This window comes from Pelodiscus sinensis, chromosome 3 (assembly GCF_049634645.1).
Source record: "Pelodiscus sinensis isolate JC-2024 chromosome 3, ASM4963464v1, whole genome shotgun sequence".
Classification (NCBI taxonomy): Eukaryota; Metazoa; Chordata; order Testudines; family Trionychidae; genus Pelodiscus; species Pelodiscus sinensis.
The window spans coordinates 154598037-154623042 of record NC_134713.1 but is presented as its reverse complement, the minus strand read 5'-3'; the positions used below and the strand labels follow the sequence as shown (position 1 = coordinate 154623042).

The following is a 25006-nucleotide window of genomic DNA, read 5'->3' as shown; positions in this document are numbered from 1 at the left end:
ATCCTGGGCTTATTCAGTCCTTGTTTGTTTTTTTTTTTCCTGATTGCCAACACAGTTGTTGTCTTGGTATAAATTGCAGGGTGTTTTGTGTTAGACACATTTACTGGAAATCTGACAGATTATCAGACTCTCTTTGCTGAACAGCCATCTAATGCTAGCAATTTTTGGTCACAAATGACCTAAGCTGAGTTTGGACAGACAATGAAAGTTACTGCATCCCAGTTCAAATCTCCTGAGTCATCTATTCCCTCTCTCCTCCCAAATACAGTTTTTAAATGGGAACTCATAAAGAGATGGGTGTTTACCATAAAAACTAGCTTTTGCCTTTTCAGCATTATGTTCGTCACTGAGAAAGATACACTTTACCAAAAATAAGGGTTTTGGAATCTGGTACCAGTGAAGTCTTTCTCGCTAGCAAGTACAGTTTGCATGTGAGAGATGAATCAAGAGAGTGAGCCTTTGCATTTTTCTAGGTTTTACTCCAGTTTCCTAAATGAGCTTTCAGGATGATAAGCAGTTGTGGGGAGAGATTCCTTTCCCTTTCAAATACCCAATTCTGTAGTTCTTCTGCTACAGAAAGTTAAGCCGTGCTCTTATAGTGGATTTTTTAAAAAGAAAGTTTGAGATTCAATTTTAGGTTTACATGGAATGCAATCTTAATAATTCCTTGTCAGTAACTTATAATACTTGGCTCTTATAGAAAGTTTTTCATGCATAGATTTAAGTGCTTTGTAAAGGAAGGTAGGGATCATTGTCCCCATTTTACAGATGGAGAAACTGAGCTGCAGAGAGAGTAAGGGTCTTGTTAACATGTGGAATCTATAAAAACAGCCACATTAGAAAAGCATAAAGTTAAACAAAAATACCATTAGGATTAATCCTTGCACTTTCTCTCTAGAGGTTTTTAAGTTTCGGCTTGACAGAGCCCTGGCTGGGTTGATTTAGTTGGGATTGGTCCTGGTTTGGGCAGGAGGATGGACTCAATGACCTCCTGAGGTCTCTTCGAGCCCTAAGATTTTTTGAATAGAGTTGTGCAAATAATAGAATTTTCACTTTGCTAGCTGAACTGAACAAAAATATTTCAGAATGACCCAAAACACAAATATTTTTATTTTCCTAGGAAACCCAAATCTCTCTCCTCTGACCACTTTGTTTTGGGTCAGATAATTTTTTGGTCTCATTTTGGGCATTTTAAACTTTTTTTTAATAGCAAACGAAATTTAGAAATGCCACTCGCAAAACTGGAGAGGGAACAAGTTCAAAATGTGCTCCCTCATTCAAAGAATCAAGTCCTCCTGTGTATGGTATTGTCTGGGTTATGCCCCAGATTCTTGAATGTTCTCTTCTATATAAATAACAATGTTTTTTTCTTCCTTAATAAAACTATGGTTCTCATGGTTTATGGTCGCAGATAGATCCATTAATTCTTTCTTGCACATTAGCAGATGGCACTGGCTTTTGTGAGCTTCACTTTATCAGTTCTGTCAAGAAAATTAGGATATAAACAATATTCAGTTTCTTAAAATATGATAAAACAGCAAGCAAATGGTCTGGTAGCACTTTATAGACTAACAAAACATGTAGATGGTATCATGAGCTTTCGAGTTTCCTTATCCTGTAATCATACCGTATTTTCCGGCGTATAAGGCGACTGGGCGTATAAGATGACCCCATAATTTTCTGGTTAAAAGTTCGTCTTATACTCGCCTTATAAGACTACGCCCCCTTAAGAGGCCAACCGGCAGCGCCCCAGCGCCCCTCTGCCTCCCCGGCTTTGCTCCCGGTGTCCTTGGTCTGCTGGGGACCGTCTCCAGCAGACCAGGGACACCGGGAGCAAAGCCGGCAGAGGGGCGCTGCCGGTTGGCCTCTTAAGGGGGGCGTCCTCAGAGGCTTTGCTCCCGGTGTCCCTGGTCTGCTGGAGACGGTCCCCAGCAGACCAGAGGCACCGGGAGCAAAGCCGAAGCGGCGGCGGGGTGCCGCGCTTCTGAGGCTTTGCTCTGGCAAAGCCTCAGAGGAGCGGGACCCCGCCACGGCTGCAGCTTTGCTCCCGGTGTCCCTGGTCTGCTGGAGATGGTCCCCAGCAGACCAGAGGCACCGGGAGCAAAGCCGCAGCAGCGGCGGGGTCCCGCGCCTCTGAGGCTTTGCCCCGCTGCCCGAGCCCCTCTGCGGCTTTGCTCCGCGTCTTCCTGGTCTGCAGACCAGGGAGACGCGGAGCAGCTTTTCTCGCCCCGGAGTATATGGGCGGCGGGACCGCGAGGTCCCGCAGTCTGTGTCCTCCGGGGCGAGAAAAGCCCCGGCGTATAAGACGACCCCCAATTTTTGGGGGATGTTTTTTACATCAAAAGTCGTCTTATACGCCGGAAAATACGGTAACTCCGGTCATCTGAAGAAGTGGGCTGTGCCTACGAAAGCTCATGATACCATCTACGTGTTTTGTTAGTCTATAAAGTGCTACCAGACCATTTGCTTGTTTTTTTTTTCTGTAGCAGGCTAACTTGGCTACCCCCTGAAGTTCCTTAAAATATGAAATCAAATAAATGCATATTATGCACGTGGTGCTTTTCAACCAAGGGTCAGAGTGCTTGACAGAGATTGGTAATTACTGCCACTGCTAGCTAAATCTAGAAACTGAGCTCCAGGTAAATTAAATGACTTGACCATGGATTTCACTGTGAAATATTGGACAATTCAAGAGTAGAACTAGTCTCCTAATTACTGATAGTGTATTAGCAGGGGATATACAGTTGTATCTGCACTAAAATATGACACTTTTGATTATATGATAGATATTGATATTAAACTTGTTTTAATACCTGATATTTTAAGTACTATGAAACCTATCCAAGAGACCACCTTCACTGCAGGGCTCTCAAGACAGAAGGCTGTCTAAAGTGTCCCCAAATATAACAATTTCAGTTCTATTCCAGCTTCATGAATAGATCACTCTGTTAAGCAAGTTATTTTTAGCATAAAATAATTGTTTGTTTAAGGTTTATCTCCTTTTTGTTCCTTTATGACATATAGGAGACCTGAAAGTTGTTTCTCAAAAGTGCTCTTAGTTTTACTTTAGAGAACAATCAGGGATGTAAAATCTGCTTTTTCTGGAAGACCTCTTGTTTAGTGATAGTTAATCATCTTAGCTGAGGGAGTTGGCATTTTGAATCTTCAACAGAAATCTCTTTTCCAGAATGTCTGTCATTACAGTTAAATAGGTGTTGTTTAAATTAGACTAAAATTGTTACAGAACTTTGATTCTTGTGATGCTTTAATGACTAGAAAACTCCTGAAACTAATGAATTATCCTGGGCAACAAGACATGTTTCTAAATAAATGTTATGCTTGTTTTTCACATTAGAGAGTTTTAGGTGATCCTTACACATCATAAAAAGATGCAATTCTGCTCTTACCTTTTGTAGATCACTTGCAGGCCTGGTTTAACTGTCTGATATGGTCATGTGTTTGCTAATATAATGTACATCATATAAGGCAGAAGTGGGCAATCATTTTTGATGGGGAGCCCACTCCAGGAATTTGGTAAATGGTCAAGAGTGCATTCTTCTGTGATATTAATGGAAGGTCGGGTGCAGAAGGGAGTTCAGGATAGGGGTTTGGGGCTGCATGCAGGCAGGGGTGTGGGATCTGGGAGGGAGTTTGGGTGGAGGATGGGGTTGTGACCTGGGGCAGAGGATTGGGGGTGGGCAGTAGTGGGTATGAATGCAGGAGAGAATTCTGACCTGGGGGGAAGGTGGGATGCAGAGTCTGGAAGGACATTCTAACCCGAGGCAAGGATTCAGGAGGCGGTGTAGTGGTTTAGGTTGCAACCTGAGGCAGGGGATTGTAGTGCAGAGTTGTTTGAGAAGGTGGTATGGATGCAGGAGTAGCAATGCAGAGGGTTTGGGTTATGTAAGGCAGGGCTTCAGGAGGGGGAGCAGAGGGTTGGGGGAGAGAGGGTTGGGGTGCCAAAAGCAGGATGTGGCTGGGAGGCACTTACCTAGGTGCAGCCCAGCAGGTCCCTCATGCAGGCTCCCTGCCTTTCATACCCTGGCTGTGAGGGCCATGTGCTCCTCTGAATGCTGCAAGTCCCGGGGGCCAGGGGGGCCAGGCGTACTTCACCTGCTGCCCCTGCCCACAGCCCAGGTAGCTCCCATTGGCCGGTTTATTTGAGATTGTGCTGGGGATGGGGACAGTGCACAAAGCCTCTTCTCCCTCCTCCCCCCCATTCACAGTGCTCAGAGGAGTACATGGCCCCTGCAGTTGGTCGCTCTGAGTGGTGTGTGGAAGAAGGGCAGGGCTAAGCTGCCACTGGGCCATGGGCTGGATCCAGTTGCTTGGGAGGCTGTATTTTGCCCACCCCGGTCTAAGGGGTTTTATATTGGGAATATGCAAGCATAGCAGTCTACAAAGCATTTAGCTAACGTGTTTTCTGAAGACTGCACCATGGGATTCAGTATGATGTTCCCAATCTACAGAAAATACCTAAAATACTTCCCCCCCTCCCTTTTCCACTTCCAGATTAGCAAGACATCTACAGAAAGAGGCCCAGTCTCAACACAACAACTCAGAGTTCACAGAAGATCAAAAGGTACATGTTACTGGTGGTTCAGTCCATAATGGCTTGATCCTGCAAGGTCCTGGTCTCCTAAGTCCTACTGAAGGCTCAGTGTCTGAAGACTGAGCCCTGTGTTTTTCTTATCCCTTGAATTGTAAAGTACCGTGAAAACAGAGAACAGCGTAGCTGAAATGTTTATCATTAGATGTGACAGCTATTCTGATGAGCAGTATTCATGTGTTACAATCTGGCCAGAATCCTTCAAAACTGGAGGTTTTCTTTTTGGGTGATCTTTTGATAATTTACTTGTGGAACTTTACAAAATTAAATTAATTCCTTGTTAAAGTCCAAATGTCTTGAACTGCAGAGATGTCTAGTGTGTGGAGAGGATGTTATATTAAAGTGCAACACCCGATGGGAAAGGGGACTGCCAAAGATGTTTAGAGCACGGGTTCTTAACCTTTTTTTTCCTGATGTCTTTCTCACATGCTATAAAAACTCCACGGCCCACTTGTGCCACAACAACTGTTTTTGTGCATATAAAAGTTGGGACCAGTTTTAGGGGGTAGCAAGCAGGACAACTGTGCAGGGCTCCATGCTGCAGAGGGCCCATGAAACTAAGTTGGTCAGGGTTGGGGCCCTGGGCTTCAGCCCCATGCGGCAAGTCAATGATGGCCCTGCTTAGCAAACCTCATGTAACCTGCTCATAGCTGCCCAGAGGTTCAGGACACCTGGTTAAAAATCACAGTTCTAGGGGCTTCACTCTTCAGTCTTTCAGTAGAAGAAAGTTGTACTGTATGTGTGTATATTTGTGTGTTGTACTTTGTCAGCATCGTGTTAAGGGGTTTCTTAAAACAGGAAACTCCAACAGGCTTTCTCAATACTGAGAACCATTTTTCGTGAGGTGAATTCAGTATAATAAACCCTGCTGTTGGAACATACGCATGATTTTGCAACCCTTCTGACATTATGTGGAGAAACAGGGTTTTATTAGGAATGATGACCATGTGGAGAAGAATTGTGATTACAGGTATTGCTCCCATGACCAATGGCTGATTTGGGAATGGAATTTTCTTGTACACAATTCTTTTCTATATACAAGTTACAGAATTGTGACATGGATTAAAGAAAAAGAGCCTAATAAGAGATTAGAGATGTGAATGAGTAGTCGACTACCAGAGAAGCAGGAGCTTATTGGATAGCACTGTTGACTACTCTGTTACTTACTCACTCTCTCTCTCCACTCTTAAAGGGACAGAGAGGAAGCAGCGCACAAAGACATTGGCTCAATCTCTGGTCCCCCGCTGCATATCAGGAGAAACCCCTGCCACCACTCTGCATTTTTAAAGGGACAGAGCAGTGGCAGCTTAAGCAGCTGCTGGTGTGCTGTCCCTTTCAAAATGCCAAGTGGCAGTGGGGGGTAGGAGTAGGGGTTGTACTGAGAGAGATCCACGGACTGGCTGCTGCTGCTTGGTCCCTTTCAGCATGCAGGGTGGCAGCGGGAGGGTTGTCCTAAGACCTGGTGGGGGACCAGAGATTGAGCCAGTGTCTTTATGTGCTGGCTCCTCTCTGTCCCTTTAAGAGTGCAGACCGGGGCAGAAGGGTTGGGCTGAGACCCAGAAGTGTGCGCTGTAACTGCCTTTCCCTAGCGACTAGTCAAGTAGTCAATGGAAATTGCCTTGACTACTTGACTAGCAAATTAATCACTACTTAATATCTCTATAAGGGATGCCTTATGATCTATGATAGTAATAGAAATGTAGCCGTGTTAGTCTGGTGTAGCTGAAGCAAAATGCAGGACTATGTAGCACTTTAAAGACTAACAAGATGGTTTAATAGGTGATGAGCTTTCGTGGGCCAGACCCACTTCCTCAGATCAAATAGTGGAAGAAAATAGTCACGACCATATATACCAAAGGATACAATTAAAAAAAATGAACACATATGAAAAGGACAAATCACATTTCAGAACAGAAGGCGGATGCAGGAGGGGGCGGGGAAGGAAGGAAGGTCCCCCCCCCCCCGCATCCCCCTTCTGTTCTGAAATGTGATTTGTCCTTTTCATATGTGTTCATTTTTTTTAATTGTATCCTTTGGTATATATGGTCGTGACTATTTTCTTCCACTATTTGATCTGAGGAAGTGGGTCTGGCCCACGAAAGCTCATCATCTAATAAACCATCTTGTTAGTCTTTAAAGTGCTACATAGTCCTGGATTATGATCTATGGACTGAGAACTTCAAGGTGGTTAGAAAAATCAGAGAAATGAATGTGCTGCAGTGGCTGCCGTTTCAAAATGTTAGCATTTGCCTTCACTTACAATGTGGAGAGACGTGCTAGGACAGTGGTTCTTAATCTTTTCCATACATGTAGATACTAAAACAAAAAAGCTTCAGGACTTTTGTCCCCTTTATTTAGTCATTGGAAGATTTACCTGGCATTGCTCGGGTCCTTAACTCAATTAGCTTTTGTTTTTCTTCCTTTACATAATTGCTCTGGGGTGGGGCTGGGAATGAGGGGTACAATATGTAGGCTGCCCTGGGGGGAGAGAGGAGTACCACAGCCCTCTATCACCATAGCAGCTTGGGGCTAGATGCCTCTCCTTGGCTGCTGAGCTCCAGTAGGCACAGCCAGGGGAGAGTTCATCCCCTGCCCTCTCTCTCTCCTTCCTAATCCCCCCCCCCTCACCAGCACTCCCTAGCCCAGGGGTGTCCAAACTTTTTTCAAAGAGGGCCAGATTTGATGAAGTGAACATGCGTGAGGGCCGACCATTTTGCCTGACATTCTTTGAACCATTAAAATTAAATGCAAATTAACTATTTTATGCAAAGTTTATTGCAAACGGCATACTTTTCATTTCATCACATGGATGACAAATCTAAACAGGTGTTAAATCACTCTGCCTTTCATATCTGAAGACCAGATGAAAAAAAAAAATCCAGGAAGCTGAAATATATGTCAGGAACATTGTAAAGTACATTACATATTATTGGTAATAAAGGTTGTCTGTCAATTTTAAGTTAAAAAAATATGAACAGGAACATAACACCAAGTATACATGTTGTGTCCAAATATATTTATAACTGATTTAGACCAACTGACATTAACTGAGATTTTACAATGTATTCATCTCAATACATGTGGATTTGTTGGGGGCCATAAAAGATAGATATTGCCAAATTACCTGTGGGGCCGTATTAAACCGGAACACGGGCCGCAATTGGCCCGTGGGCCGGACTTTGGACATGCCTGCCCTAGCCTGAGTGAGGAATGCAGCAAAGTGTGCACCTTCCCCAGGCTCCTTGGCTAAGGGAAAAATCCAGCAATGGGAGATGGGGGAGGCTAACAGGAACCTGGGGAGTGGGAGGTTTGGGACTGGGGAAGTCCCGGATGGGGGTTGGGTGTGTCCCCAGACAATTCCTTTCACCTCACTGGTGATTCTCTTTTCTGTAAGGTTTTAGGAGAAGCAGTCTCATTTCCTGGCAAAAACAAACCCTTATCTGGTTTTAAATTATGGATAAGAGGAAGACATCCACCCCTCCTACCCCCAAGAAACCATAGACTAAGGAGATCTCTTTGGAAAGTAGGCAGGTTTTGTCTTTTATTGGCTTCTTCTGCTGTCATTACAGATAGTTGTTAGTCTTATAATTTCACTTTTTCACACCAGTTTTGATTGGCTCTCTCTTCTCCTCGATTGGAAGTAAAGTTGGAAGGTGTGGTTGTGTTAGGACTGCGGTGTCAAACCAGTTCTGAAGCAGTGGCCGCTATACAGGTGACCCCCCCGCACTTACAACCTAATTGGTTCCTGGAGATCCGTCGTAAGTTGAACCCTTATTGTCCATAGGGCCAATGTTATGAATGGGGGTTCCGTCCCTGGCCCACTTTGCCTTCTGGGAGTTGTAGTGTCCAGGAGCCAGTGGTGTGAACAGCACGAACGGTGCCCTGAGCGAGCCGGCCGGCCGGGGACTGTGCAGGGCGGTAGGTGGCCCTGCAGCTCCTGGAGCGGAGTGGCTGTAAATACGGGGGTTTGCAGGTCAGGTGGCTGTAAGTCAGGGTTTGCCTGTAGTGACTACTGCTTTAGTGAACTAGCCACATTCAACTGGCCAAATAGCCACATGTGGCTAGCGTGTTGACACTACGGGGTTAGGAGGTGCTGTTAATTTAACTTGAGGCAGGATGTGATTAACAGCTTGAAGTATTTCATGCTGAGTATCAATATGAACTTCATTGTTTCAAGATGATTACAAAACTGGGCTCTGAACTTTGTGGATAGCATCTTGCCTCAAATAAAGGTAAGTACATGTGACAAAGAGGGGAAGGCTGCTTCCTGTGGAAGGTCTGGCTGAGAACCTAGGGAGGTACTGAGAGTCTGAGGGCTGCATGGATCCAAAAGCAGAACTATTTTCTCTATACTCAAAGGAGAGTGCAGGACTGTACCCCTGTATCAAGGGGAGCAAGGTAACCTAAATAAAGAACAAATGGGCATCTGCTGTTTAGATTGTGATGCAGAATGAGACTGAAATTAACCTTTTGTTAATCTCTAAGACTGCGTCTACCCTGCAGATGCAAATTGAGCCTTGTCAAAATAGCTTATTTCGAAATTGGGAATGTCTACACTTCACTTATTTTGAAATAGAGCACTCTTCCTCTGACTTCCCTTACTCCTTGTACAATGAAGGTTATAGGAGTGGGAGTAAGAAGTCCTCTAGCTTGACAGTATTTCAACATTATTTTGAAATAACTGCCTGGTGTGTAGATGTGGACTAAGTTATTTCACAATAACACTAGTTTTTTCGAAATAATGTTGCTGTGTAGATATATCTTAAGATGCCACAGGACTATGCCTTGTTTAAGTTTTTTGTTCAGTTACAGACTAACACAGCTCCTCCTCTGAGACTGTTTCCAAACTTGCCCATGGTGAACAAAGAAAGTGGGCCTCCTTTTTAGAAATAGTTAACTAACAGGATTCTCTCCTTCTTTCCCACTGAGGGAGACCAGCACCTGTCACAATCAGAGCAAATGTACCTTTTTCAGTTCTTTACATACATGCTAAAAGCTTTTTGTTTGGTCTTAAAAATATCAAGGATGTTAGAGGTTGAGGCTGCCCTGTTTATGGAGGTCTCACCCTGGCAATCCAAATGTGGATTACGATCTTTCTCTGATCTCAATTTAAGTGGGCAGGTTTGAATTTTAATAAATGTCTTCTTCCAGCTGTTGGTTAGTAACTGAGCTGAATACATGCATACAATAAGGAGTGATGTAAACAGTGTAACTAAATGTCACACCCTGATTCAGCTAATTTCTTTGGTATCTGTGACTTGTCTGCTTGTGCTGCAGCCTTACTGTCTTCTAGGAGAAAAAATGTGAAGAAAAGACCTGAATTGTGCTGGTAAAAAACATAGAAAAATAATTTTTTTTTTTGGGCTGGGGGGTGGTCTTCTTTATTGATACATAAAGAAGTAAAAAACATACCCATTTCCTCCACTCTGCATGTGGAAAGCCCTTTTCCCCCTAGAATGACAGTAATTTTATTTATATTGCCATGTTTTTAGATACTGATAAAAAAGAGAGCTACTTCCTCCTTTTTCTAAAGATAAATTATCCTCACTTCAGAGAGACTGGATTCAGGTAAATGAATTCTGGATCAGATTCTCTCCTGCGCCAAGATCCACTTGTTGATAGCAAGGATGTTTTGTCAGTTATAGCTCCCAGTTTCTTGATCTGCCATGGCTCCCATCTCAGTATAGGTTAAGCAGTCTAAAAACTGCTCCAAGTGCTAGCCTTGGTCCCTGAAGGATCATAGTGCAAGGTGAGAATTGCTAGGGGAGGTCTGCTTTGCTTCAGTTGTGTCCTCCCCCCTTCCCTGATGTACCCTCTGCACTAAAGAGAGAGTGGTATACAGTTGGTAGACAGTCCCTGCACCAGGGGAAATTCTCTACCAGGGGAAATTTTCAACTTGAGACCTATGCACAAGGGATCAGACTGGGACTGAGAACTTGGCCCTCTGTCTTAGCATCACTTTTAATGTGCACTGGTTCTTTCATGTACAGTTACGGACATTATTTGAATATATCCAACTATAATTACTAAAATATAATTAGCTAACTATCAATTACAGTAACATGAGTATAGAATTAATGCAGCAGGACATATGACAGTTAACTAGTTTACTAATGCCTTTTGTGTGAAAGAAACTGCTGCTGCCATCCATCTTGTGATAAATATTAGTTATGATGTAAATACAAAATAATTTGTACTACATGTGAACTGCTCACTGTTACCCAGTCTTTGTCATCTTACAGTTCAAGGGAAGGACTTCACCTTTGTGCTCTTAAGTGACAGCTTTTATTACATTTTTTTTTGGCTCAATACTCTTGCCATTTAATAATTCCCTGCCTTACATAGAATAATGGGAGGAGAATGCAGCCATCACATCCATGCCCTTTGCCTATTTGCTCTTATTTGGTTTTCTGGGATTTCTATTTTGCTAGGGTATGTTTATATTGCAAAAGAACACAGCAAAACAAAAAAGAGCAGGGTGTGGTAGCTCAGGTTGAAAGAACAGTAAAGAGACTGCAGTTCTGATTTTAACACTGGTTAGCAGTTAAATAAAACCTATTAGGGGATGGAATTTGAGCTGCTAACTTAAGTGCAGAGTTGGTGTGTCTTCACTGTTTTCATATGAGTTGGCTAACAAGCTAATTCGTGGTAAGATCACACTTTGCTTTGCAGTCAGACATACCCACAGTGAGCAAGCATAGCTTATGTTAATTGACCTTAGTTTGGCCATCTCTGTCAGCCTTTGCTCCTGCACAGCATGTTAGTTATTTTCACCCAAATCTCCAAACAGTGCATGTGACCTTTCAAGTCTGAGTAAAAAGTGCTTGCATGAGCCTCTTAAAAATTATACTTGGCTTTATGGAGTGTTGAAAAATCTTACTTTTTGTGCTAATAAATAATCTTAGGATGCCTCATGAAACTACTGGTTTGCTAACAACTTGGACCATTCTTGAAAATCAAACTTCAGTTAGGCTCTCTATTTATGCAAACATCTCAAACTGCATTACAGTTAGCACAGTCATTACTCACACAACAGTACAGAAGAAGCCTTGACTGCTAGATCAACTGACTTCTAAACTTTAATTTACATTGAAACGGGATCATTAACAGCTCTAACTAGCAGAGTTTATTACAGCTTTAGTGCTTGTAATAAGATACTAAGTGTTTTCATTGCTGTAGAAGGAGCCTCTGTATGGGATAGTTGCAGCTGAAAACGATAGTGTTTAGCTGCATTTTTTACTTTCGGGTTGGGTGTGGTCCCTTAAAAATAGTTATGAATAATGGCTGCTGGTATCTTGCCATATTTCAATAGATTCCATATAAAACCTGTTCTTTTCTATTTTAAACTCCAAATCTCTCCTATTCCTAGTGCTGTGTTGTCATTCTTCATCTCCAAAGAGCCTAAGGACACATCTTTGCAAAGTTTCATCTGCCCCACTGCAAGGAGTTAGTTCCTTAGTTGAGGCAGCTGTAAGAATTTAACTTCAACATGGGGTCAGTTAAGCATATGGGGAGGAGGGGGAAATTAAGTAGCATTTCTGAAGACCTCATTTAAATCTCAGGCTCAATACTCTGTGACCATAGAAGAGCAGATGTTAAATTCTATGTACAGTACATGTCTTGCCTATATCACATGGGCTGGAGATTAAGTGTACCAATCCTCTTGCTAATTGCTGCCTCTGGTTCTAGAATCATATTTGGGGAATCTGTTCTATCTGTTGCATTTTCTTAGTATTTAGTTGGCATGCTCTCTGCTCCACATTAGCACCCAAACATTTCACCGAGCTGTGCTTGCTCTAACATTAGATTTGCATTTGAACTGTAGAGATTCTGCCTCACTAGAGGAGCTCTAAATGCCCTGTCTTTCTCCATTACTTCATATCTCCCCATCCCTGGAGGTCCTGTATTTGTGGACAACATCTTTTCTTTTTTTTCTTTTCTTTTTTTGGTTAACAATAAAAAGCTCCCAGTGCTGCTGCTTAACTGACTAGAGAGAATAACACACATTTCCTTCTGAGGGTTGCCTTTCTAGCAATACTGTCTTTGATTTCCCCCTTCCCAATTATGACTGTGAGACTGGGCCATGCATTTAACTAAATGTGTAAAACATGCATACTCAGTCTGTAACTCTAAGGTATTCAAATATATTGGAAAGGAGGAGATACATGATTTCTAATAGTATTGGCAGAAAAATATTTTTCAATCTTTTTATCCTCTAACATGAGGCAGATGTCATTCAAGCATAAAAGAGACAGAGCTTTTTTAGGGGCCAGCCCAAGGGTAGAATGAACTCTCATAAGAACTAATAGCCTCACCAGCTTCCAGTGGAAGTGCAAGGCATGCTTTTTTGATTTTTCCTTCTCTAATGTAAACACATAGCAATTATATATGTTATAATGAAAAAAATCCAAAACATGATACTCCATTGCACACGCTCCTCTCCCAGGATGAGAAGAGAACCAGCATGTGACTGATGTTATATCAGAGGTCCCCAAACTGTGGAGCATGCCATAGGAATGTCTGTGGGGGGGTGGAAATTAGGGCCCAGGTCAACCTCTTGGGGAGTTAGGGAGGGAATGCCAATCAACCCCTCTCAGCCATGGCCCTAGCTCCTGGCTCAGAGTCTGCTTCTGCTCCCAACCTCAGCATAGCTCTATACCTGGTTGTGGGCCCAGCTGCTGGTTCACACACCTGAGCAGAAGCTTTTGTTCTTCCTGAAAGCTTTTGTCCCGATGGCACTGGAGATGATCTGAATCATTGCTTGTCAGCCACCTGACATTGTCTATTTCTCTTGGAAGGCCTTTGAGAGAGATATAGGGGGCATCTACACAACACCCTGAACTCGAAGTAAGATGCATAATTTGCACTATGCAAAGTGCGTATCTTATTTCAAATCTATTTTGGAATAGCTTATTTTGAAATTTGGCGTCTCTACCCAGCGTCAACTTTCGAAATAACACGCTACAGGCAGTCCCCGACTTACGCGGATCCGACTTATGTCGGATCCGCACTTACGAATGGGGCTTTTCTCGCCCCAGAGCTCACGGGCGGCGGGTTGCCACCCGTGTCCTCTGGGGCGAGAAAAGCTTCTCGCAGTCTCCCTGGTCTGCTGGGGGAGTCCAGCAAAGCCGCTGGACCCCCCCCCAGCAGACCAGGGACACCTGAACAAAGCCGCTGCCTGGGCGGCTTTGCTTGTTTGCCCGGGAGCAAAGCCGGCTTTGCTTCTGTCCCCCTGGTCTGCTGGGGGGGGTCCAGCAAAGCCGCTGGACCCTCCCAGCAGACCAGGGACACCCGAGCAAAGCCGCCACCTGTGCGGCTTTGCTCGGGGGCAAAGGAGCAAAGTCACACGGGCGGCGGGGTCCCTCCGCCTGTGCGGCTTTGCTCGGGTCTCCCTGGTCTGCTGGGGGGGAGGGGGCGCAGCTAGTGCGCCCCCCCCAGAAGACCAGGCTTTTGTTGCGGGATGCCTCGGGTAGAGAAGCTGGGGTGCTGCTGGGTTGGTCCTGTGGGAACCTACCGGGCAGCGCCCCAGCTGTTCTGTCCCAGGCTCCAGATTCAGCAGCTGTTGAAACTGATCAGGCTGATTCCAGGAAGCTGGGGGCAGAGCAACTCTGCCTCCAGCTTCCTGTAGTCAGCCCCTGGTCAGTTTCAGTGGCAGCAGCTGAATCTGGAGCCAGTTCCGACTTACCTACAAATTCAACTTAAGAACAAACCTATAGTCCCTGTCTTGTACGTAACCCGGGGACTGCCTGTATTTTGAGACATCTCTTACCAGGATGCTGCAATGGCGCTCACGTTATTTTGAAAAATATTTCAAAATAAACAGGTGGCTTGGATAGACATGGGATAGCTATTTCAGGATATCTGTGGAAGACTTCTCTTTGCTGATGGTATCTTGTCTAGGGCTCTGGCTCTTTCCTCCACAACTAGGTGAAATGAGGTCTGCATTGAATTCAAACTGGGGTAATCTCGCAGCAGAATCTCATGTGCAACTTCTGTATATGAAGGGAGAAATTACTATCCGTCCTTGACCAGTGTTAGTGTAACTTTAACTGAAGAGTTCTCTCTCCTACTTGAGTATAATTTTTAACCACTTGCACAGCATTTAAGGACCCTAAAAGATTTTACAGAACATGCTTTGAATTCATGTAGACTGCTATTTCTTGACTGTCAGCTGTTGCAGTTATATGAACCAGTACATTGTTGTTTTTTGTCATTCAGAGGAGGCCTCTTCTGTTTGTTTTCACTACACACAGAGCAAAACACTTTGTGCTTTAAGGTACAGTAGGGCCTGCTTCTGACAGATTGTGAACATCCACAGCTCTCCATAGGAGGGTGACCATTACACACGTCTGGATCAGGTCCTCGCTTATAATTGAGAGTGGCTATCTGAATCTTTCCTGGAAGGGCAAATGGTAACATGTGCTTTCATATTTTCAAAGTAATTGATCTTATTCTCAGATATGTCCCCCATCAATCCCAGAGCAATCATAAGGTTTGTAAGCATGTTATGGTGTGCAAGGAAGTGCCCCAGTCTGCAACACACTCACTATTGACACATTTGTATCGATGAGCTGTGTGGAAAAAGTTCAGTTGCCAGAGCTTATGTACAGTGAAACCTTTGTTATCCTGCACTCTGTCAGAAAACTTTGTTAACCAGCATTGCCCCCAGCCACAATACTGTCACATCTTCAGGTACACAGGCCTGGCTTGGTTTACCATGATTGGCTTAACAATTTTTTATTTAAGACATACATTTAATCATCTTTAACTCAAAATTGAAATGTGAAACCAACTGCTTCACACTACAAAACTACCAATATTAAAAATTTGAGTGTTACTATTATTGTCCATTGGTTTTTCCTAGGTTGATGGGACCCTCAGATAACTGGAATTTTTAGATAACTGGAACGCCCTAATCTCCGAGCGTGCCAGATAACACAGGTTTTACTGTAATATTGTCCATTGCACCTTCAGTTTCTCTGGCTTATGTATAATGTTTCTAGAGGCAAATATTAAATCTATTCAGATTGCTGTGCAATCAGATTTTGTGGAGAGGTGAAAATGTTAGTAAGCTTGTTTTAAAGGAGGGCTGTTGTCTTGAATGTAGCTGTACGCAGATTTAATTGGCAAATGAAATAATTTCTTTCTTTTCCTTACAGAAAACCATAGCTAAAATTGCAACATGCCTGGAATTGCGGAGTGCAGCTTTGCAGGTAATGTATTGCCCTGCCATTTCTGATTTGTGATTTTTTTTTTTAAACGAGTGTCAACCAAGATCATAGGAACACAATTCTATATGGAAAGCTGATTTGTGCCATCAGGGAATTGACTTTGCTTCTAATACTAAATGTTTCTGTTCCTCTATCGGTTAAGTTTCAATGGAATGAAGTGGAGAAGGAGGTAATGTGTAAGACTTTCCAGATGTAGGTATAATTTCTGGCTTGCAGTTTGTGATCAGTTTTAATGCTGGGACTTCCGCCACCAGGTAGTTGCCTGAAAGCCTCTGAATGTTTAAGGACGTATGTGTGCACTGAATGTCACAAAATTGCAGGCTTCCTGTTCCTTGTCACTTCAGATTCCTTCCATAGAAGATGACAGTGCTGGTGGTATGCAGAGAGGCTATATAGACAGCAGCAGAAACAGCACTGGGGTGCACTTTACACAAGCCTAGCTGTTTGTACGTAGCCCTGCTAGACCTTAAGAGCACTTCAACAGTTTTCACTCTGCGTAGATTCCTGTCCTCATTACTCTCCTCCAGGGGAAGCTGCGCAGATACAAACTTTGGGGGAGGAGGGGAATGTGAGGGAAAAGAGTTAACTTAAAAGGTGAGAGGGACTTGTAAAAATGGAAGATAGGTGAGAGAAAATGAACTTTGGCACCGAGCTGCAGTGTAGGTTTTATTTCTTCCATTACTCCTGTAAATAAGAGTGATGGTTATTAAGAACAATCAATCCACACACACTGGGCAAGGTCCTGTAGAAATAACTGTAAGATGTTTCGACTTTGGTTTATATCCTGTATACTTTTTCATACTTTTCAGTGGCTAATGAGCAAATTATTTAAAATCCCCTTCTGTTATCCTGGTTGCTTGTGAAACAGTAAGAAAGAGTTAGTCTCAGACAATGCAGATGGGTCTGTACTTGGTCATGAGTTAGGGACTGTGTGTGTTAAATATGATTTGGTTTATAAGAAATTCCTCAAACTGAGTCTTGCCAGTAAAGTAGTTCTGGCCTTTGTCAAAATCATAGCAGAAAAATCTTGCTTTTGAATGTTTAAAATATAAACTGTTTGTTTGCTTTTTGTGACTTTAAACATAGTCTAGTGTATATTCTGTGTTAAGACCGCAAGGTTTGATTTAATTTTTGCCTGTGTTAATGCCACATTCTTTAAGATGGCTGAAGATCTGGGAAGTGTCTGACCTACCTAATCAACGGAGGAGGCTAGCTCTGTTGCTATCCAAGAGCGAGAAAATAGCTCCACCCATTGAGGAGGAGGCAGGCCCATGGTACAGTTGAGAGCACCAGACTGGGAATCAGGAGTCTTGGATTTTGTTCCCAGTTCTCCATTGATTTTGTGTGATCTTAACCTCTGTCTTCCTCAGTTTACTATGGGTTGGACCTCTCTGATCCGGCACCTTTGGGACCTGACTGGTCCCGGACAAGGGGATTTACCGGACTGGGGGAGGTTCCTCCCTTAATGGCCTGTGCTAAACTGCTGCCCTCGCCCCGCTGCTGCCTGGCCAGCTGCCGCTCCCTAGGCGGGAGCTCTCCAGCTCCTGCTGGCCCCACTGCTGCCGGGGTCAGAGCTGTGCTGCAGGGGTTGGAGCTCCCTGGCTGCTGCACTCCCTCCCTCTGACCTTCTAAGTGGATAAGCTGTTCAGGAGCTGAGGCTATCGCTGAACAAGTGCAGGTCCTTTGTTCCAGCAGCCATTGCAGCAGAACAGAGGGGTGGATTCAGAAGCTGCATGCCACGCTCTGAACTGCAGCTGGCAGCAAGCTGAGTGAGGAGCACAGCACAGACTGTAACCAGCCCATTATCTGTGGGTGCAATTCCATTACAGGGCAAGAGAAATAGCAAGGACCCTCCCAAAGCTCTGTCATCTGTAACATGCTTTCAGTTTGGAATAGGGTTGGTAATGGTGTTGGCTGCTATGTAACCTACAACATTAGCTGCTTCATTTACTCTGCAACTTGCTACAACTCCAATGTGTGCTCCTTGTAACAGCTTACAGGGGCAGTAAAGAGATGTTCAAATACTAGTCGGAGCCAGATGCAGCCTGGGCAGGAACTGAGCTGTTTGGGGTAGTTTGCAGTGTGCAGGAACTTGGTTGGCTCATCTTGATTTTGAATGTAGCCACAGGCCTTTAAATAGAAACTTTCACTTGTCCCAAATCAAGTGTTGACCAGCCAACCCGCTTGTTTGTCTCTAGATTACGTGTAGAGAGAGACCTGACCAGTGGGCCTGAACCCACTGTGGTCAAACTCAGAACATACGTGTTACTACGTATGTTGAGAGAACTGATAGTCCCTACTGGATTTAGCTCCATAGCCTTGTTTCAGAGAATTATAGCTTGGTCACTAAATCTGCACCAATATGAAATATGAAGCCCCTTTAAACAATTAAAACTCATTGTGTTTGTTTAATGACGCTGTCCTCCAGCCTCCATATACTGGTCTTTCCTGACTCATCCTTTCCCTAGCTAAGGCTTACGCCAAGCAAGTCACACTTCTCTAGGCAGTAACTCAGGGATTTTATACTGTTTCAGGTTTGATTTGTGGAATTTTTCAGCTTCCACCTCATTTTAGGAAGCCACATACACGCTAAAGTTACATTGTGGCATCCTGTCTGGGACCAAAGTTGCTGATTAGCTTGGTCAGTCCTCCCTTCTACTGACATGGTATGTCTTCACTGCAGTCTCTGCCTCGACATGCCCTGCTGCTGCTGACACTTGTACAAGTGGATCCTTTAACATGAGCCCCATTTGTCCTTGTGGAAGTATTAAGAATAGCGGGTGACCTGGCATTCTGTAGGCTTTCTCCTGCAAGATGTTGAATATTTTCCACTTCCCCAGCTGCAAGTAGCATTGAAGGTACATGCAGGATCAAAGCCCAACTGAGCCACAGTTCCTAAGGCTAGAGCTGATCCATGTTTCAGATCAACTGAAGTTTGGAGGGTTTAAGATGGACCTCCTTTGCTGTCTTAGCACTTGTGTTTGAGAGGATAAATGAATAGAATCAGGTTGTTTTGAAATATTCTCATTTCAAGCATCACAATACACTTATTCTCTTCAGGAGCATTAAAATAACATTGATTGGCCTAAAAATCCTCTCACACAGAGACCCCATAGGAACAAAAGCTGGAACAGTGCTGCATGCCTAATCTGAGATTGCAATAGCAACAGAGGGTACATACTGAAACCTAATACTATCTTCCTTTGTAACCTCCTAGTCCACACAGTCACAGGAGGAATTTAAGCTGGAGGATCTGAAGAAGCTAGAACCAAGTAAGTAATATCTTTCATTTTAGGTGGGTGATTTTTATAATTACAGTGGAAAGTCTGATAGCCGCAGTAATGCTGACTGGCCTAAATGTGGGTAGACAGTAATGCCGTGGTTAGTCCTCCAAATGTTTGCTACCACATGCATTCTTTAATAAGCAGACTTTAATGTAGTGCTGGAAGATTTAAAGACTGGGTGTCCTTACATTTCATAGTCTATTAATTTGTTCCCCCTTGAATGGACAGTGCTCTTTAGGGTCATTATTAGTTTTAAAGCACAGCAGAAGCCATCCAGTAAAGAATACAAGCATTTTGAAAATTTTGCACTGCTTAGTTGAATCTTCAACCTGCATATATCTCTTTGAATAGTATTGTATTTGAATTGTAAGCTCAATGGGGTGGAAAACATGCCTATCTTTGTACAGTGCCAAGGACACTGGGCCTCGGGAAATGATTCAGAATATACTGATACCCAATCAGCTATTACACAACACACTGATGGAATTGTTGTAATGATGTTAAATCCTATTGAGGAAAATAGAAGGAAGATAAACTCTGGCAAGTCAAGTGTAAAAGTCTAGTTAGGCAAAACATTTTTGTCTTCTGCTACTTGCACTTCAAATTCTAATAGCATTTTTTAAAGTACTTCTGAAGCCTGCCAAACTATCTTTGGGGCCATTGGATGATTGGGGAGAATCTGGGAAGATAAATCTATTGCAGAGAAGCTAAATGAATTATTTAAAATGGTCTTTCCTCAGAGAATATAAGGGAGATTCCCACACCTGAGGTATTCTTTTTGGGTTGCAGATCTGAGGAACTGTCCAAAATTGAAATATTAGTTGAAGAGGCTTTGGAACAAATTGATAAATTAAACAGTAGTAAGACATCAGAACTTGATGATATTCGTCCAGGAACTCTCATATAACATTACAGAACATCTAACTGTAGTATGTAATTTATTGCTTGAATCAGTCTCTGTACTATTTGACTGGTAGGTTAGCTAATGCAATGCAGATTTTTTTTTTAAAGGATTCCATAGATTATTTTAGTAAATTCAGGTCAGAAAGTCTTAAGTTCAGTATTAGGCAAATTGTAATTATAGTAAAGAACAGAATTATCAGACACATAGTTGCACACCGTTAGGGAAGAGTCAGCGCAGTGTTTGTAAAGGGAAATCACACCTCACCAATCTATTAGAATTTTTTGAGGGGTTTCATCAACATTCACAAGTGTAATCTTGTTGATACAGTATGCTTGGACTGTCAGAAAGCCTTTAGAGAAGGTCCCTCAATATAGGCTCTTAAACGAAGTACGTAGACATGGAATAAGAGGGAATGTCCCCTCATGGGTAAGTAATTGGTGAAAAGACTGGGAACACAGGATAGAAAGAAATGGTTAGTTTTCAGAAGGAAGAGAGGTAAATAGTGCAATCGTCAAAGATCTGTACTGGTACCGGTAGTGTTCAGTGTATTCATAAATATTCTGGAAAAAAAGGGATAAACAGTGAGGAGACCAATCTTGCAGATGACAAAATGACTCAAGATAACTAAGTCCAAAGCTGAGTGTGAAAATTTACAAAGGGAGCTAAAAAACTGGCTGGCTGGTCAACAAAATGCCAGATGGAATGTTGATAAATGCCAAGCACTGCATTTTAAAAAACATAATTCCAGCTATATATACATACCAAATGATGGTTCTAAATTAGTTGCTACCACTCAAGAAAGAGATTTTAGAGTAATTGTGGATAGTTTTCTGAATAAGCAGTAGCAGTCAACAAAGCTAACAATTTTAGGAACTGTTAGGAAACAGATAAAACAGAAAATATTATATATGTCACTATATAATAGTGTAAAAAAGTTAAAGACCTGTCTTGTCAAAGGCTTTCTGGAACTCTAAGTACACTATATCTACTGGATTCCCCTTGTCCACATGCTTATATTGACTCCCTCAAAGAATTCTAGTAAGTAGATTGATGAAGCATGATTTCCCGTTACAAAAACCATCTTTATTCTTCCCCCAACAAATTATGTTCATCTATGTGTCTGATAATTCTGTTCCTTACTATAATTTCTACCAGTTACAGAAGTTAAATTTGTTGGCCTGTAATTGTCAAAATCACTTTTTAAAAGGAGCCCTTTTTAAAAAATGGTGTCACATTAGCTATCCTTCAGTTATTTGGTATAGAAGTTGACTTGAAGGATAGGTTACAAACTAATTAGTATTTCTGCATTTTCACATGTGAGTTTCTTTAGAACTCTTGGGTGAATGCCGTCTGGTCCTGGTGACTTGTTACTGTTTAGTTTATCAATTTGTTCCAAAACCTCCTCTAATGACATCTCAGTTTCCCAAACCTGAGCCATTCTCTTTAGGTGTCAAATCTGAGAATCTCCTTCACATCCTCAGCTATGAAGACTGATGCAAAGAATTCATTTAGTTTCTCCACAGTGGCCTTATCCTGAGAGCTCCCCACTGGTTGTTTAGCAGGCTTCCTGCTTCTATTGTACTTACAAAAATTTCTATTGCTTTTTGAGATTTTGGCTAGTTATTCTTCAGATTCTTTTTTCCTTCCTAATTATATTTTTACACTTCATTTGCTAGAGTTATCTATTTTCCTTCACTGGTATTTAATTTCAACTTTCTAAATGATGCCTTTTTTTCTCTCACTGCTTCTTTTACTTTGTATAGCAGTAGTGGCACTTTTTTGCTTCTCTTCTGTTTCTTAATTTTAATTTAAGTTTGAGCCTCTATTATAGTCTCTTTAAAAAGACACTATAATAGTGTTTTTTTTTTCTAAAGACCGTTTTAATTGTACATTTGTTAGCATGGACCAATAGTAAGACTTTCAAACATATTCAGCATTGCCAAGTAATTTAAGCCAATGCTGAATGTCTTTGAAAATCTCCTCAGCATTCTACAATGGTCGGAAAGGGTGTTGAGTAAAACATAAGAACGGCCGTACTGGGTCAGACCAAAGGTCCATCTAGCCCAGTATCCTGTCTGCCGACAGTGGCCAGCACCAGGTGCCCCAGAGAGGGTGGACCGAAGACAATGATCAAGCGATTTGTCTCCTGCCATCCCTCTCCAGCCTCTGACAAACAGAGGCCAAGGACACCATTTTATCCCCTGGCTAATAGCCTTTTATGGACCTAGCCTCCATGAAATTATCTAGCTTCTCTTTAAACTCTATTATAGTCCTAGCCTTCACAGCCTCCTCTGCTAACTCCACATCAGGCTTTTGCCTGTGAAAAGAAGGATAACACATCCATAATTTAGATGCATTCCACACTTCTTTGATGATTATCCTAATCAACAAAAGTTAATGGAGGTTTCTAACATAGGTGACACTAGGGCTGAAAATTTCCATGTTATGTGTCTGCCACAGGTTGAATTTCTTTTTTTTAGTTAAGCTGTTTCTAGGGATAAGGTTCTTAGCAACATTGATCTGCTCCTAGTAGCCAAACTTGTTCTCTCAAGATTATATACTAACAGCATTATCATAGGATCTCATGTGAAATCAATAGTAAGAACAATTCTCTAGTTGCTATCTGGGGTAGAACTTTTGTGGTGGGCGAGTGAGAAGTTTGTAGGGGGTTGAAAATAAAAAGGATTTTCAAAACGTGTCTCGTGTGGTCAGTGCTTAATTTGTACTGAAAGAGCTGCTGTGGCTCAAGCAATTTTTTTACATTCGTAACTGATGCAGCAAGCCGAGAGGTGCTGGGGATATGAACTGCCAGGACTAGAGATGCTGGAGCCCAGGCCTAGCAAGCCCTGGTACAAATTAAGCACTGCGTGTGATGCAAAGGCTCTTTATGGTGGAAAAGCTTTCTCCGCTTTCTAAAGAGGTTCAGGTCGGGGTTCTCCAGTTCTCTGGAATTTTGTCCCTTTGCTGGGTCCCCTTGACAGAGAATACTTGTCTGAGTGCTTGTGCTTCATCTTGTTCTTTGAGACCTACATTTTCCTAGAAGAGCACAGTTGTCATGAGGGTTCATAGATCAAAGTTTGGTCATTGATGTAAGCTGGCGCTGGATCCATTAATTGCCTTGAAAATTAGGACCAAGGCTGTAAACTGACATTGAATGCCAGCTGGGAGCACAAGCACGATGTACTTACAGAAACCCGTACCATGGAGATTGGGAGTAGCTACATTCTGAACCCAGCGTATGCTGTGAATCGTTTTTGCATTCAGCTTCAGATAAAATAGGCAATAGTAAACCAGCTTGAGCCAGCTGCTCTTCAGTGGCAAGTTAGTTTCCTGTGGGCAATTTGATATTTCAGAAGTGGCCATGGCTGCATCGAAGAATGCCAGATGTGGAATCAAGTTCAAGGTTTCAGTCCTTATCTTCAAGGCCTTAGTAGCTTGGGTCCGGGGTATGAAAATACCTTTGAAAGCTCTAGATTGCAGTCTGTGGTCATCAACTCTGGTCCTTGTGTACAGTGGAATCTCCTACCATAAGAATGAACCTCACTTTCAGACATGGGGAGTGACCATGATACACCTCACCCCCTGCTACTTCAGGTGGAAGGTGCATCTTCTCTAATAAATGCATAGCAAAGTGTGCATTAAAAAATCCCCAAATCTGAACACCCCTCTCCATCCAGACTTCTTTTCTTGGGGAGAAGTCAGAGAACGAATGAATACACGCATGGCAGATGTTAGTTATGTTGCTGAAGGCATTCAGATAATGTGGGGAATAGATTCTTCTACTGCAATTATGTAGAACAGTATAGGAATGAGAAAAATGCCAGAGTAAAATTCTTACAGCTGGTTAGTAGGGAAGCTCTGTTACTTCTGTTCTTTGGTGGGATGTCACCCTGGTGTTGAAGATGTCCCCTTCATAGTTCTCATGAAAATTTGGGCAAATTAAGAGCTTTAGAAATCTTGGTGGTTAGCATATGCTCATTAGACTTATTGGATTTGGCATCTAAGTTCTCTAAAGATTTGGTCTGTACTCTGCCTCCTCTCATAGCTTGTAGATACAACCAGATGGCACTAGGGATGTTAAATATCAAGTAATTGACTGATCAGGTAGTCAATGCATTTTTGCTGTTGCTACACTTCAAAGGCAAAAGCACCACGTGGAGCCTATGGTCAGCTGGGGACTCCCCTGCTGACCATGGGCTCCGAGTGGCGCTCCCACTTTGAAACATTGTGGAGAGTCGGGGGCCAGCTGGGGTGTCCCCAGGCTGCATGCCCCAGCTGATCCTGGGTGCCACACAGTGTTGCTGCTTGGAACCGCTGCATGAAGCCTGGGGACACCCCAGTTGGCCTTGGGTTGCATGTGGCGTTTCAAAGCGGCAGTGCCTTATGAAGCCCGGGATCTGGCTCCAGGCTTCACGCAGCCCTGCTGCTTTGAAGTCCCCCCTTCTCTCCCCCCGCCTTGCTGCCTCTTTCTGATAAAGGCAACAAAGAGGGGGGAAGCGACTAGCCTGTCGACTAGCCGATAAGCATTTGCTTATCGGATAGTCAACTAGTTGTTCGCATCGCGGGATAGCACTTGTGCCATTCACTCAGAAGGACCGAGCGGAACTTTCTTGGCAGTTCTCTCCACGCACCCACAGACTGGTGGGGTATCAGGCAAAGGAGATGAGACCAGGAGAGCCCTGCCTGTGTTCCCTCCTACCAGTGCCCAGGCAGCATGGAGGAGGAAGCTGACCCAAATCAAATGATACAGGGTGAAGAATGTGGTGGGTGATATGGGCAGGAGCTGGGATGTAGGGGTGAAGGAAGAGAACTCCAAATGTCGGGAGGAGTTTTATAGGTATCTGTCTTGAGATACCTCAGGTCTGATTTACAGAAGTGCTGAATATGCACAGCTCAACCAAATGACGTTTCAACAGCAGCACAGTCAGACTTCAGTACTCCCTGTTCTAGATGTACGTAAACTGTAATTGCTATTACT

The 25006-nt window shown here is 43.1% G+C and overlaps 1 protein-coding gene across 2 annotated transcripts in view; it reads left to right on the top strand.

The window, feature by feature from the left end:
• AIDA (axin interactor, dorsalization associated) overlaps positions 1-25006 on the top strand; it is a 59521-nt gene that overhangs the window by 17749 nt on the left and 16766 nt on the right. For both annotated transcript variants that reach the window (XM_075925247.1, XM_075925246.1), the window contains exons 2-4: positions 4513-4582; positions 15769-15822; positions 19058-19112. In XM_075925247.1, the coding sequence (XP_075781362.1) occupies positions 4513-4582; positions 15769-15822; positions 19058-19112 (179 nt within the window). The remainder of the gene's footprint in view (positions 1-4512; positions 4583-15768; positions 15823-19057; positions 19113-25006) is intronic.